A 16024-nucleotide genomic window follows, 5' to 3' on the forward strand; every position below is an offset into this window, starting at 1 on the left:
GGAGTGACATTTACAAATAACTATGATGCAAAACTATGCCTGGAAAGCATAAGACCTTGAGATTTCACAACAACACAAACTGTTGCAACGGTTTAAAAATAACCTCCATCCATACTGGAAATGGATGTTAACCTTGTTAAAGATGTTAAAAAAAGCCAGTGACGCAGTCAGTGAGTGGAAAATAACGGCAACTTTCAAAGGGTCAACCGGTTTACTAGACAAACAACGTACTGTATGGATCTTATGATCCCCAACTGGGAAAGTTTAGGATAAGATACTGTTACTTTTCCATATCTGTTACTTTCGTAGTGTTCCTGAGAAGGTCACTGTCCACATGGTTAATACATTCAAGAGATAATGAGGTTTGCGTCAGCAGCTTTATCCCCTTTAAACATGACAAAAATAGCAGTTTATTCCAAGAATTGGGCTATTATTAGAGCATTGTGCCTGTTAATGACACATCTGGTGTTCTGGTGTGTGTTCATTCAAAAGTTTTTTTTCTTCTTGCTTTTTGGGGCACAGTTTGAAACATTGATCTTGTTTGTGCGGTTAAGGACCTGTGTGCATTTAACCATTATGCGTTGTTGGAGACATTTTCGTCCACTAGCGTGTAAAGTTGAGTCTTATTTTGGCCATAACTTTCTCTGTGTTTGAGCTAATGGAATGATTTTTGAAATTTTTCAAAAACTCAACAGTACACTCTGGGCTGTTATACTCCATATAGCTTTATATACAAGCCAGAAACTAAGCCTTTTTTTGCACAGGCCTATCTAAAGGGTTAATGCTCCCACCTAGTGATCAACTGTAAAAATAACAAATTTTACCTCTTCCCAAAAGGGAAAACCACAAACAATCAAGAATAAATTAGTATATGGTGTCATGGCTTTGCAATCAAAAAATTAAGTTATAATGTAAGTCAATGGGGCAAAAACAGCCACCAACAACAAATTAGGGAGAAAAAAATTAAATCTAATGCTGCACAAAAACTAAAAATGCATCAAAGCCAATGTTGCTACTAATCTTTGACATGCCCAAGACTGTTATAAAAAGTTAAAAAAAAAAAAAAATCAAGCCAAAATTACGGCTTAGTGAATTTGTGGGGTAGTGGTAGTGAATTTGAACAATGCACAAGGGTTAAACCAATATATCGCACACTGTTTATTTTTTGATGCAACAACACACATTAACAAATCAGAAGTAATCTTTGCATTTTCTATATAGGCTGTGGTTGATGTAGAGAGAATGTAAACCTTTTACAATACATATATAGAATCAATTTGACAAATACTTTTTCAGGTTTTTTACAAAATTGACCATAAGACAAGCACTACTGACACAAACATTGATAAATCTGGGGTCAGTAATATTTAAATTTTTTTGTAAGAAATTAACTCTTATTCAGCAAAAATGAATCAAAATTAATACAAATAATTTATTATATGTGTGTATGTGTATGTGTGTGTGTGTGTGTGAAAAGAATGAAAATAATAAGTAATGTTTCTTGAGCACTAATTCAAGGATGATGTGAAACACAAGACTGGAGTAATGATGCTGAAAATTCAGCTTTGCAATCACAGTAATAAATTACATTTTAAAATATACCACAATAGAAAACTGATATTCCAGATTTTATATGTCTTGTTCGGTCACCCGTGTTACCCTAAAGAAGCTCAAATAGATTTGTTTCGATTTTTCTGTCAATACATGATGCCCATTTTTCATATGTGTCACTCCAAATTATTTATTGTCTTAATTATTTCACTTTCATCCAAAATTATGCAAAGTAATAAAAACAAAAAAAAAACTGAGTGAGTGCTTCCATACTTTTGAAATAAACTGGAAAATCAAGATCAACTATGGACCGACCTGGTTTCCAGATCCGCCCTCCCTGGATTTGGTCTTGTTGAACACAGGTAGCGTACCAGTGACGACTAGGCCCAACTCCTGAAGCCATGAAGACAACACAAAAGACAGTCAAACACAATGCACTCTTACAGTTTCTATGATGTTTATATAAAAAAAGGCTATACCAGAGCATCCAGGTACACGTTGGTCCACTGCACCTGTTTGGCATCTGCAAGGACCATCGGCCTGCCCATAACATCTAGATACTCCTAAGAAACAGTGAACACAAAGCAATTAACAGATGATCATCCTTGGACCATATGAAAACAAATCACATTTGAAATGCTTTGGCAATACACAGACCTGTGTGTTTATGCGTATGGCTCCAATGGATGGGATTTCGTAGAAATATCCTAGAAACAGATCATTTAGTTTATTTATTTTTAGCAATCCGGTGCTGAACCTGCTAAAAGGAGACTGTGAGATTTAAGAATGATTTTTGTGCTTCTGCCACTAGGGGGCAAACACAGACTGAGCAATACTTACCTTTATTAGCGCAGGCCATCCACTTTATTGGCCCGGTGTCATAGTTGTGTTGACCCACAGAGAATGTGAACACACGCACCTGCAATCAGACAGCTTAGTATATTAATTCAGAGCACAGTTTATTATTATTATGCCAAAAAGTTCACGCCTGGGTCATATTTAGCTGAAAAATAAATAAATAAATATTACTCCAATATTAGTGAAAAAAATGCAAAAAATTTACTATGGTGTGTTATAAAATGTGTGTAAATATATTGCATTGTAAAATTTTAAATTGCAAATTGCTTATTTATTTAGATCCAACAATTCATACAAAAACTGTTGTTTCATTATAAGAATAGTGTATTCTTTAAAAAACAATCAAGAAAAGTGCATCCTGGAAGGGGGAGTGGCACTTGAGGCTTCATGTTTAAAATCATTTTGACATCCAACAACATTTTCATGTGGGCTGGCAATAATTTGGGGTTTGCTGCATATATAATACATAAAGCATTTTTTTTTTTCTTTTATAGATGACACTTGTTTTAGGACCTACTATAGTTTATAATGTGTGTGTGTGTATATATACACACACACACACACACACACACAAACACACAACACACACACACACATAGAACTATTGTTATAGTTTAAAGTGCATTATTTCAACATGTTACATGTTAGTTAGAAATGTTTTATTACAAACCGTGTAAACTCCAGCTTCACACACACCTTTTTGTCAATGTTGTATCTGCTAAAGACCTCCTCTGCCCTCTCCTCGCCCCCATCAGTAAATAACATTATGATCTTGTTGCAGTTTGCTCTGGTGATGTTTGGCTGAAATAAGCACAATCATAGCAGTTACGCAGAACGACCAGCAGAGGTCAGCAGAACACAACAATACTACTACTCAAACTTCATCAGGGTTCATCAGAACCCTTCGAGTTAACAAATACTAAGCAGAGGTGATTCCAGGATTTCAGCCTTCGACTTGTGGCTTAGTACAATATATTTCTTGCCTTAAGTCAGCTTATGACTGAATCCATAAGTGACTGGGGGAAGAATTCTATTTAAACTGAACTTTTCAAACTGTACAGTATTTTAACATCAGGTAAAAAGAGGACCCAGAGTGAAATAAGCTTTTACATTATTATAGACATTCTTTTGAGCCAGCCTGAAAGGAAATCACACAAAGTGCAGACTGGGGGACTGAGAAGAAAGACTGAATATGTGTTCAGTTTTTTTTTTTCTATTTATAGATACATTTTTTCAAACAAAATCTCCCAAATACAGCAAATCCTCATACATTTGACAGCTGACTGAAGGCAAATTCGAAGCCTTTGGTATAGTTGGTGATGCCCTTGGCTGTGATGTTCTGCACTGCATCTTTTAAGATCTTCTTATTGCGAACGTTAGCTTGAACCAGGTGGTCGAAACACGCTGTGTTATTCACTTTTGTGTTAAACTGAAAAAGGAGAGAGAGAGAGAGAGAGAGAGAGAGGCATACAGTAAGTGAAAAATCATTGGTCTTCTCATTGTACATTCAAAGCAAAATAATCACAACAAAAGTTTGTGTGACTTAAAAGATCTGTATACTGTGGTCAGAATCTCGGCAGGTGTTTGAGAGTATGCGCATGCGTTGTGGTACAGTGGTGAAAATAATTTGAGCTGACAAGCTGGATACCCTTACAAGTTTCTAATTTTCTGTTCAGATAGGGCTCTCTGTGTTCTGTCACTTATTGCGACTGACCCCTGTGAACCTGCTGCTTCAAAGCATGAGAGATTGGGTACAAGAAAATACACTTGGGTGGAGGATGGAAATAGAGGGAAAAAAGAGGAAGAATGAATGCGGGAGGATAAAGAAGGGAAAACAGTACATGGTTTACTGCAGGCTCAAATAGTCCACAAATAAGGAAAAAAATCCTAAAAATAAAGTCACTTTTCATGGTTTCAACCTCATGATGTTAAAATCAATATTAAATGAACAGTTTTATTTCTTATCTATTGTAATGAGCAGGAAAATAATCAGATTTAAATAGCTATAGATGTATAGTAATAGATGTACCCTAATGTACCCTACGATTAATCAAATAAGTTAAATAAAATGTACAGGGTATTTAGGGATCAAAAGTAAAAAATAAAAAAATAAAAAAAGGAGAGAGAAATAATAAAACGAAAAGGTAATAATAAAATAGAATTATTGATTAACATTTCTGTAAGTTTACGGATATATTCAAGACCTCTGTGGATAGATTTATTTAGTTATAGTCAGCAAGTTTTTTAGTGTTTATTTTCTAATAAAGGAAATACAAATTGGTTGGTGAAAGTATTATATATATATATATATATATATATATATATATATATATAAAATTGGCAAATAAAACTAGAAGAGAGTTAGGAAACAATCACCATATTAAAGGGGAAAAAGAGACACTGCATGTGTTTAAAACTAGCTACTTTTCATTTTATGTTAATTTTTAGACAGTTAATAGTTAATTCAACTTATCAAACAGTTCTCACTACAAAAAAAAATAAATAAATGATCCTCTGATGCTTAATTGGACACCAATTTGTACCTTATCCAGTGACGGTGCCTCCTATAACCCCAACATTGTGAAAAGTCAGAATAATTAAAAAGTGCAAGTCAATTATGGCTAATGAGGAGGTATGTGCAAGCTCATGCAAAAATTTAAATGATCACTATATCTCCAGCTCTCCCTGAGGATGTGAAAAAGCACATGATGCACTTTCTGTGGCAAATGCATGCAGAATACACCTCCAAAAACCCCCATGTTTACCGTAGTGCAGTTTTCCATCTATTTTTAATGATCCAGTGCTTATTTGTCATTGATGTCAACTCAAAAGGCTTCCCGACTTTGATTTTCTGGCTGGACAGAGAGTGACGTCTGCTTCATTAGGACACATGCACCAGTCATTGATGTAACTGTGGGATCAGGTGTCTGTGCTCTGTTGAATGAGCCGGATGTCACAGTGTCTGCTGAATGAACCAAAGAGTCACGGTTCGATTAGTCGCTCTAGCGTTGACTGAATATTTAATTAACGCTCGGAATTATCGCCACAGAGGCCCGTGACTCACTGCTCTCAGCATACGGTGAGATATAAATAGAGGAATAGGACACACTGATGGTACACAGACCCCTACACACACCAGACGGTGCACACTCACGGTGTAGACGGCTTCGTTGATTATAACAACAACGCTCTAGTTCTGTCCTGTCACGGCTTTCCACAGAGGAACGTTTTATTGCTCATGGGTTGCTCGTTCACAGCTCAGGGGAATTAAAGGAGTTTTCAATTATGCTTTAAGTTAAGTATTAACATTTCCTCAGTTGCTTCTTTGAAAAGTCCTATGGAAAAATAAAAATAGAATTACGACCACAATATGGAGGAGAAGGGTCTTTTTTGGAACTGATTCATCATAGGCCTCATTGATCTGAGCTTATGCACCTCCATATTTGAGTGAAATAAGCATTATTTGTGGATGATTTTGAGAAAAAGTTTACTCAAAAAAATATAAGCATAAGCTTAGCCTTAGAACAATAAGTTTTAGATATTATTATATACATATAAATAAAATATTTTAAATATGGATTATGCTGAATAATGACATATTACATAGCTACTCACAAAATTAAATCAATATTTTATTTTCATTTATTAAGTAGCCATTTAATAAGCATAATATATTCACAAAATTTCCATGGTGAATTGCATTGTTTATTATATAACTTGAATCTAATCAAATTATTATCAGAGCAAATATTTATGCCTTTAATTAAGTTGCATAATCCAGAGTTTAAATATTTGTCATTAATATTTATATTATTATTATTATTATTATTATTTTCTAGAAAAGCCCACAATCAAGGCAGGTGATACATTCCAAACTCTCTTTCTTCTCGCGTATTAGAATAATTGAAAATTAAATGGTAAGTGAAAATAAAATATTGCTTTTATTCTGTATTTAAGCTAAATTAGTGTAGTATGCGAGAAGAAAGAGCATGGAGTGATACAAATTATTATACAAAAATAAACATAAAAATAAACAGGCAACCACTGTTCTTGATGAACCAGAATCAAGCAGTGTAGACCACAGTATAAATAACAGCTATTAAATGAACTGCCTTGATATGCTGGAAAATGCAAAAGCAGTTAGATACATGGTTAAAATCACTTTTGAAACCTTAGAAGAGACAACCAAAAATACAAATCTGAGAAGCACTCACTATTTAGTCTCACTGCTCTATAGAGGAAACAATTAAGATATTACAGAGATTCTGGAAGCATAAATTTGATGGTAGATATTAAGGTCACATTTGCATTTTTTTTTTCTTTTTAGAGAGGGAGTAAACCCTGTACAGATTGTGTGTGGGAGGTGGGGGGGATTCATAAACTGAGAATCTTATTCCATTCTTCATCTCCAACCAGAGAAAGGGACATGTTTCATACAATAAATCCACATATTAAAACCAGAATAACCACAAGGGACCAATTTTAAGCTGTAATCTATGTTCAACGTTCAAATTATTTGTCATGCTGCAGGTCAATTGCACTAGTCAATCATTTCCTATGAAAATCATTTCTGTACTGATGAGTCAATATAAATGATGAATCTGGTAATACCTTTGAACAATACAGTGGTGGTTGCCACAGCAGAGCCCTGATGAGTATCAATAACCTAAATATTTATTCAGACAATAACTGAAATTTGAGACACTTTAGCTGATCAGCAAAGAGAAAGAATGTTTTATCATAATATGGCATACAGTATTTCCTTTGTCTCGTCTTCTATAAATGTCACATTTGCATGGATATGCATCTATAATGATTACAGCTCTTATGTTAAGACAAGGCTGAATGTCGTGTTATCTATGAAAGAAGCAAACATGCATTTGTTTCACCTGCTTTGACTCAGCCTTAAAAATATTTAAATACAAATAAAACATATTTGAATTATAGATTCAATTAATTAGGGATTATGCAGCATGATTAACAGTGTAAATATTTGCTTTGATCATGGTTTGATTCAAATGGTTTGATTAAATATGCAATGCAATGTGTGAAATTTAGGCAATTTTAATCACATTTTATTATTTTGGTGCACCAAACTGAAAATAGATGAGAAATTCTATTTTGGATAGGAAAAAAAAACTATACACAATGTTCGAATATTTTTGTGAAATTAATATTAAATTGTATAATCAACACATTGTTCTCATGAATTGTTTTCATTTAGATGTGATGTATTTTACACTCAGATGCGTAACCCAAACCCATTTTTATGATCCTGTGTGTAACCGCCTGCATCACTGGCCCACTGTATGATCAAATGACCAAATCTCGTCATTTCCTTCAGATGGCTTTTCAAAAATATATGAAGATTTATGAAATCCTTGAGATGTTGTTATGAGAGCCTTGGTAACTGTGTATGTGGCATCATATTACAAACCCTTGTTAAAATGAGCAACATTTGTTTGTCGGAGACAGTCGAGAGCCCCCGTGCAGCACTCACACTCACACACACACACACACACACACACACACACACACACACACACACCACACACACACACAAACACCAGTAGCAGGCATATATTGTGTATACATATGTACTGTGCTGTATGCAGTAAGCAGCACACTAGTATGAAATTCCAAACGCAGCCTGTTTTACAATAAATGTTTATTCCAAGACTTGTTCTTCACTGTAACTTGACAGGAATGCATGATATATCTTGCAAAAGAAGGGCTTGGCTTTGTTTATCAAGCAAAACGTATACATATTCACGAGGGAAGCTTAATTAAAACCTTAATTAAATTATTCTATATTTTATTTGTATTGCATTGCTAAAGTCATAAAACTGTATATTGATCATAATAAAAACTAAACAGTTACCATATTTATTGCACTTGTTGTTTACACTGGTGGTGATCAGTATTCTATAAAATCACTACCATATAATAGATTTATAAATTCAACCAACACAATGCCTACAAAGCCCTTTTATTTAAAACCACAGATGCTTTAATACTACTGATCTGTAAAAACACACACTCCAGATTTGATCTTCGGGTATCCAACTGATGCATTCTCGCTCAAATACACACAAACTACTCACACACATAACCACTCTACACTCTCATTGGCATACGCTCCCTGAAGCGAATCCTGTTGACAGATCTCACAGAGCTAATCCTTTATCGGAACAGTGATTCCCCAATGCATGAAAACCTCACAATCCCCTGAGAAGTGAAAACAATAAATGAATCAAACTTTACTCACTGAAGATTAAGAAATGTGGGATGCCAAGCATGATTTTGGGGGTAATATAACCCTGAGTACAAAAACTGAACAAGATTTTTCGGTAACACTTTAGAATAAGGTTCCATTAGTTAATGTTAGTTAACTACTTTCGTTAACATGAACTAAGCAAGAACAATCCTTCTACAGCATTTATAAGTCTTAGTTCATGTTAATTTCAACATTTACTAATGCATTATTTAAATCAAAAGTTGTGCTTGTTAACATTAGTTAATGCACTGTGAATTACCATGAACTAACAATGAATAACTGTATTTTCATTAACTAACATTAACGAAGATGAATAAATACAGTAATAAATGTATTATTCATTGTTTGTTCATGTTAATTAATACATTAACTAACATTAACTAATGGAACCTTATTCTAAAGTGTTACCGATTTTTCTTTTTATGCTCTTTTCCATGTAGTTACAATAATAGGGACTAAAGCTTTCCAGCTTAAGGCCACCAAAGCAACATAAAAGCATCATAAATGTGGTCAATATGACTTGCCCACAATATTCCAAGTCCTCTGAATTCATGCAAAGTGTCAGCAATACACACATTTAAATTTATTATTCACAATATTTTTCTCAAGTGAGCTGTCAAGAGGAACAGACCATTGTGATTAATAAATAAATCTACGTATGTGAAAGAATCAGAATCATTTGTCTGACTCAAATGAATCATTCATCAGCAACAGTAGGCTTGATGTAACGTACTTACATAAAGTGCTTGAAAGCTTTATGTTTATTTTAATTGAAAAGGACATAGAGGCAAAAAGCAATTAAGGTTTGGAACATCATAGGTGTAAGTAAATAATGATACAATCTTCATTTTTGGCTGTAATAAAACGAATAATGAAATAATGCACTTGCATACTATGAGCTCCTTTGGCCAGAGGAAAAGTTGAGAACAAAGCTGGCAGCACCAAAGAAAAAGCTCAGCTAGCCAAGATGGATTGGAGGCTCCTTCCAAGACGAATGATATACAGCAATTTCCTCCCTCTTTCTCTGGCCTTCTCTTTCTCACTCAGGCTGATATCTTCCTCTCGCTTTGTCCAGCCATTTCCAATTCAGCACACAGAGCCAAGAAGCAGCCTTTTCGTTAAGCGCCTGTTTTCAAGTGCCAAGCTGTAGCCAGATCCATATTTCATTACAACTCCTCTGTCTCTATCTCTCTCTCTCTCTTTCTGTCTCACACACACATACTCTTGTTGCATCACACAGCAACCTGCAACCCACAAACACTAGATACTCCTCACTTAAAATTGAATTCCAAGTAACAGTGTCTTGTTCCATTTTTACTGTACAGCTGTAGCTAAATACACTTGTCACACTCTTCTCAGCAATTAATCCCATTCTGTTCACACACACTGTTTGTTATTTATACACACATTTTTCTTCTTAAAGCACTTTCGACAACCAAATTTAGTCCTCCAAACTTCAAGTAGTGAAAACAACTTTTATTAGATCCACAAAGTTGCTAATGCAGTGAAGCGACACTTTTTGGATACTAACAGATCAACTGAAATGCATATTTCTTGGAAGAACGAACTTCACATAGGTTTTGAATTACATGAGGATGAGCATCTGATAGTCTACCAAAAATTTGCTGAAAATGTACTTACCCTCAGACTATCCATGATGTAGATGAGTTTGTTTCTTCATCGGAAAAGGTTTGGAGAAAATTGGCATTACATCACTTGCCTTTGAATCTTCTGCAGTGAATGGGTGCCGTCAAAATTAGAGTACAAACAGCTGATAAAAACATCACAAAAATCCACAAGTAAAACACGTCTCAAATCTGTATTCTTGATTTGTGCATATTTCTCTCCTGATTCAGATGAGTCAATTTTTGACTGGGGGTTGCATTATTATGGACAGTAGACTAAATTTTGAACTGGAAGCAACAGTTTAAAAATAAAAACGTATTGACAGATTTATTTAATACAAACACATTTTCACTTCACAAGATGTTAATTAATGGACTGGAGTTTGTGAATTGGTTGTGGATCATTGTGATGTTTTTATCAGCTGTTTAGACTCTCATTCTGACGGCACCCATTCACCGCAGAGGATCCATTGCTGAACAAGTAATGTAATGTTACATTTCTCCAAATCTGTTCTGATAAAGAAACAAACTCATCTACATCTTTATTCTATTTTTGAGCGAACTATTCCTTTAACAACTATAAAGAAAACAACATCTTTGCAACAGAACTCTTTGTTCAACGAGACTCCAAAATGTTGCTACCATTATCGCTATTTACATGTAGGCTACTCATTTAGCAGATGCTAATTGGACGCTATCCTAAGCAAAATACAAGTTAGGAATATTACAACAAAACCAACAAATTCTAGAAAAAAACGTACTGGTGCAAAACAATGTTCCAGAATTGCTTGGAAAAATATGGAAATGTGAAAACCAGATTGAGAAAATGCAATTTTACTAGTTACAATGTTACTTTGTAAACAGTGTGCACCCATGCCATATGATTTTACTTACATGGACAACATTGACATAATCATCATCAGAAAGTGTCTCCAGCATTTCACTGACAGAAGTTCGGATCAATTTAAGGGTCAGTCCAGACACACTTCCACTCCTGCAACACACCAGTACAAGCACAGCAGCAGTTAAAAATAAAGTTCACACAACAAAGAAAACTCACGAGGGTGAGTAAAATGACAACTATATGATGTTTATGTTTTTATTTTCTTATCATCGATGGATGGATAGAGCATGTAAGACTAAATGCAAATTGATGCAAAAAAGCACATACACATAATACTCACGCATCAACAAGAATCAGCATGTCCTTGGGCGAAGCGGCACCTTGAACATACCTGGATACAAAGAAAGAAATATTCTGGATCTCTTTCAAGGAGAATTTTAAACTGAGAGAACAAAGAATAAAAGGTTCAAGAATAAAAGGGAACAGACACAAATAATTCAGAGCGCACACACAGAAACACATATTAGTACCAAGGTCGCCGGCGCACATCATACAGGTCGATTTTACTGGGTGTTTTCCTGGCATCCATCCAAGGGGAAGCTGAATGGACAGAGACAGGATATGGAAATATGAGTGACCCCTGATCCCGAAATCCATTTGATTTGTCACATCTCTGTCATGAGCACATCAGCAAGCCTTGCTAGAAACCTGTTTGTGTGACCAGTGGGGGGTGGTTTGTGGTTCATATTGACTGCAGTGAGCCGACATGTGGGGGGAAATAGGGCTTTGGTGGCCCCAGTAGAATTTCAGCTTCGATTTTTCTCTTTAATGGAGAAAATAACCTGGTGCAAATGAGGGTGCTCACCTGTGACTATCACAGCTGAACATCTAACAAGATGTGTTTCCTCATAAATGGCATCCCACGTTGGTTCTGACATTTAGTGAGTGGATTGCAGCTGTAAATGCTGACAGGCGATTTGGCCGTAACAAAGTAATCGACCAGTGTTATGCCAGCTATAATTAATTGAAGTTTACAAGAATCAATATTTTATAGGCGCATATTTTTCTATAACGAGACAATCAATAGCTGGGAGCACACATCTTATTATATTACAGTCTTAAAGGAATACTTCACCCAAAATGTCGCTACAAGCCCATATGACTTTTTTCTTCCATGGAATATAAATGATGAATTTCTGAAGACTAAACCAGGCTTTCCTCTTAATATAATAAAAGTGAATGAGGACTAAGGTCTTTAAACACCATAATAATAATAATAATAATAAAAAAAATTTTTAAACCTTAAATAAATCATCAAAGTGGTCCATATTACTTGTGCACTATATTCAGAGTCTGATAAAGAGGAACTGATTAATATGCCAGTAATTTTAAAAAATTGTGATGATGCAAGTTCAAGTAGGGTTTTTTGTAACTGATATTTCACTGAAAATATTGCCTTTTGCTCTTCATGCTGCATTCAAAAGCATTCATGAGAAAAACATTTGTGAATGAATCATTCTTTTGAGTTAATCTGGTTCATACATCAATTGAAACAATGATTCGTTCAATTATTTAGTTTTATCCAGTTCAATTATTCAATGATCCAGCTTTAACTGTTTATAGCAAAGTGGAGACTATCAGTGAATAATTTTGATCTGTTCCTCGCACAAAGTGTTTGTATGGCTTCAGAAGTTATATGGACCTCTTTTATGATCCTTCTTTTCTGAAGATTGACAGCCGCTGTCTTTACTCACTTTCACTATATGAAAAAGAATAACCATATTCTTCCAAAATTTAGCTTTTGCATCCTGCAGAAGAAACAAAAGTCATATAGGTTTAGCAAAAACATAAGGGTGGCAGATTTATTGGAGAATTATTCCTTTACAAACAACACATATTCATTTCAGAAATGCAAACTCTTAGGGGACGGGGGTTCAATGGTGGCTGATACACTATTTATATGCAACGTTTTTTTTTTTGTAAAACCTTACCAATTACAAATCTGAAAGTAATGAAAATGAATTGAGCACCTAATTACTTTTCTCCTCTGTCATCATTAAATCTCAGAAGAATACAATAAGCTCTCTGCTGAGCTGCTGAGATATTTTATATTATAATTTGTTATGAAAATTTGGTGTAATCTGAGCTGGGACTGCATGCTATGTTTACCAATTAGAGACAGCGGAGTCTTGCAAAGGGATGGGGAGGATGTGTATCTGTGTGTGTGTGTGATTCTCATTGTAACATGCACTGAAATGTGTGAGTTCAGAATAAAACAGACACTATAAGCACTTACCTGGGTAATAGCGAGCTAATCCAGTAGCACTGCCGAACACTTGCCATAGTAGCGTTGGATCCTCTTCTCGGTTTTTCTTAAAGACATCCTCCAATGCTTCAGTCCAGTTCAGCTCATTTAACACAATGGTTGCTGGAAAACAGGCAATAACATACAATGTTTAGTATTTCATTGATCATTTGTTACGAGTTCAGTCTGGAATCTAGATGTAACAAAAGACTTTGCTTTTTTTTATTATTCCAATATGCAGATTAGTGGTCAACAAAGGTTTATTTATTTATTTTTTTATTTTTTTTTACTATGGTGAACTCTTATTCTTAGATGCACTATAGCACATTATAGCTTTTCTAGCTTATGTTTATCTGAACAAATAATTTGGTAAATTAATTTGTAACAGTGGTTCACTCTTAAAATAAAGGTGCTTCACAATGCCACAGAAGAACCTGTCTGAGTGGTTCCATAAAAAGCCTTTAACAGTGTCTCATTTCAGTTAAGTTTAACTTGAAATACTTAAAAACTAAAACTATATAACTATAAACTGTAAACATAAAATAAAAACTAATTCAAAACCCAACAATATCGCAATAATACAAAAATAATATGGTGAACACTACAGTAAAACAGTAATATTTTGAAATATTATTACAATAACTGTTTTCCATTTGAATATATTATAATTTAAAAGGTAATTTATTTCTGTTATAGTAAAGCTGAATATTGAGCAGCCATTACTCCAGTCTTCAGTGTCACTTACATAATCCTTCAGAACATGATCCTTACTAATTCCAACTTTTGACCAGTACAGTACGTACAAACAAACAAACAAATTATTTATTTATTTATCAAATTGAATGCGAAATGAATTCTTATAAATTATTAATTATTTATTTATTTTTACATCACCATTAACTAACGTCATAAAATATTTGAATACTTTAATCTATTTATAGAGGTCATGGTGCTTATATTGACTTGCACAGTCCAGAGAGAGGAAATTAACAGAGAAGGAGGAGAGACACAAAGAGAGGTGTAATTTACTCTCATCTCAAATGCTGTTAACCGAATAAATCTGTGCTTTGCAGGGGCTCTTCATCTCCACACCCGCAAACAAGCTGATTGACTGTACTACATCATCACTGAAGGAACCATGGAAACCTATAATCATCCTATCAAACCTTTGCTTCTGAAAAAGGCTGTGTGCTGATAGGCAGTCAGAACTGCCAGTAGAGATATGCTAATCAGGTGAGAAAACACCCTGCGTGTCAACAATTATTGAAATGAAGCATGAAAAATTCAGTGTTATAACAATCATAACTTCAGTTTCCTTGGTTAGCATGCAGCAGAGGCAGGAGGGCAGGGTTGAGAAAAAGAAAGAGGAAGCAAACGAGAGGCACATTTTCTTCAGCCTTTTGTCTAAAAAGACAAAAAGACTGATCAATGACTTGAGAGGAACTGCAGCCTGTGCAACAAATCATGTTATGTTTGAATAGCACATATTATAGAAATACCGACATAATCAGATTTACACTTTCTCTGAAGAAAAAATGTGAGCTGAACTTGCAAGTGCAAACTCAATGTGACAGCGAATGCTAGGGTGCCTGTCTATTTGTCCACCTGTCTCTCCATCTACCCATCTATATGCCCATCCACCCATCTATCAGTCAATTTACCATATCTGTGCATCTATTTATCCCTTTATTTATCCATTCATTCATTAATTTATATACCCAACTCTTATCTATCCATCTATCCATTCATCTGTCATCCACTACCCATTTATATGTTCATCCATCCATCCATGTTTACCTAGTTTAATTAAACCATCAAAATATGAGGAACGTTATATTTGGAAAAGGAAAAAATAAACTTGGTTAAAGTATTTAACTGACAAAATTATTTGGCAAAAAAGGCAAAGAACAGCTTATAATGAAATATGGGGTTTGTTTTACCAATGCAAAAAAATAATAAAAAAAGCTCATAAAAAAAATACAGTATACTTTGTCTACAATATAATCTTTTTTTTAATATTTGAATAAAGGGGCGAGGATAAAGTTTAAAGCTTTTTATACACAAAAATGTGCCCATTAGCCCTTTTTGATTGAGGGGTAAAACATGAACACAACAATAAAAAAAAAATAAAAAAATGAATTAATTAAAAAAGTGCACTTTGCTTTAACTGAATACAAACTGAAATCAGATTCACACCACTAATATGCTCTGGCCACAGTACATTATGCCTTTTGACAGCCTTGCACTATTTGACAGTCAATATTATTTCTTTCTAACATCAAATGTGAAAAAAAAAAAAAAAGTTTTTTTTTTTTAGTACAGTGTTGTGAAGTAACAAATCTCAACGCTTCAAAGTATTGATTATTTCATCAGGCTCTACTTATATTACATCAACCCTTTTGAATGTGAAGGAGGGTAAATTTGCCAGCACCCACTGTGAGTTGTCTGTCTCAATCATGGTTAAGTTGTTCTTGGTGTAAGCGGACTGTGGCATGGGAGCTCACCCACCCTCCTCTATAGGAAACCCTAAATGATGTACTACTTTATCCACGAAAATCCAATTT

General features: G+C 34.5%; 1 protein-coding gene across 2 annotated transcripts in view; it reads right to left on the bottom strand.

The window, feature by feature from the left end:
- Positions 1-16024, bottom strand: part of LOC113073053 (voltage-dependent calcium channel subunit alpha-2/delta-1-like) — an 85924-nt gene that overhangs the window by 33301 nt on the left and 36599 nt on the right. For both annotated transcript variants that reach the window (XM_026245925.1, XM_026245926.1), the window contains exons 7-16: positions 13452-13583; positions 11686-11755; positions 11496-11546; positions 11206-11305; positions 3680-3838; positions 3106-3210; positions 2392-2470; positions 2209-2258; positions 2031-2114; positions 1867-1944 (exon numbers count right to left, since the gene is read on the bottom strand). In XM_026245925.1, the coding sequence (XP_026101710.1) occupies positions 1867-1944; positions 2031-2114; positions 2209-2258; positions 2392-2470; positions 3106-3210; positions 3680-3838; positions 11206-11305; positions 11496-11546; positions 11686-11755; positions 13452-13583 (908 nt within the window). The remainder of the gene's footprint in view (positions 1-1866; positions 1945-2030; positions 2115-2208; positions 2259-2391; positions 2471-3105; positions 3211-3679; positions 3839-11205; positions 11306-11495; positions 11547-11685; positions 11756-13451; positions 13584-16024) is intronic.

Source organism: Carassius auratus, unplaced genomic scaffold, assembly GCF_003368295.1.
Source record: "Carassius auratus strain Wakin unplaced genomic scaffold, ASM336829v1 scaf_tig00011294, whole genome shotgun sequence".
In the NCBI taxonomy this organism is placed as follows: domain Eukaryota; kingdom Metazoa; phylum Chordata; class Actinopteri; order Cypriniformes; family Cyprinidae; genus Carassius; species Carassius auratus.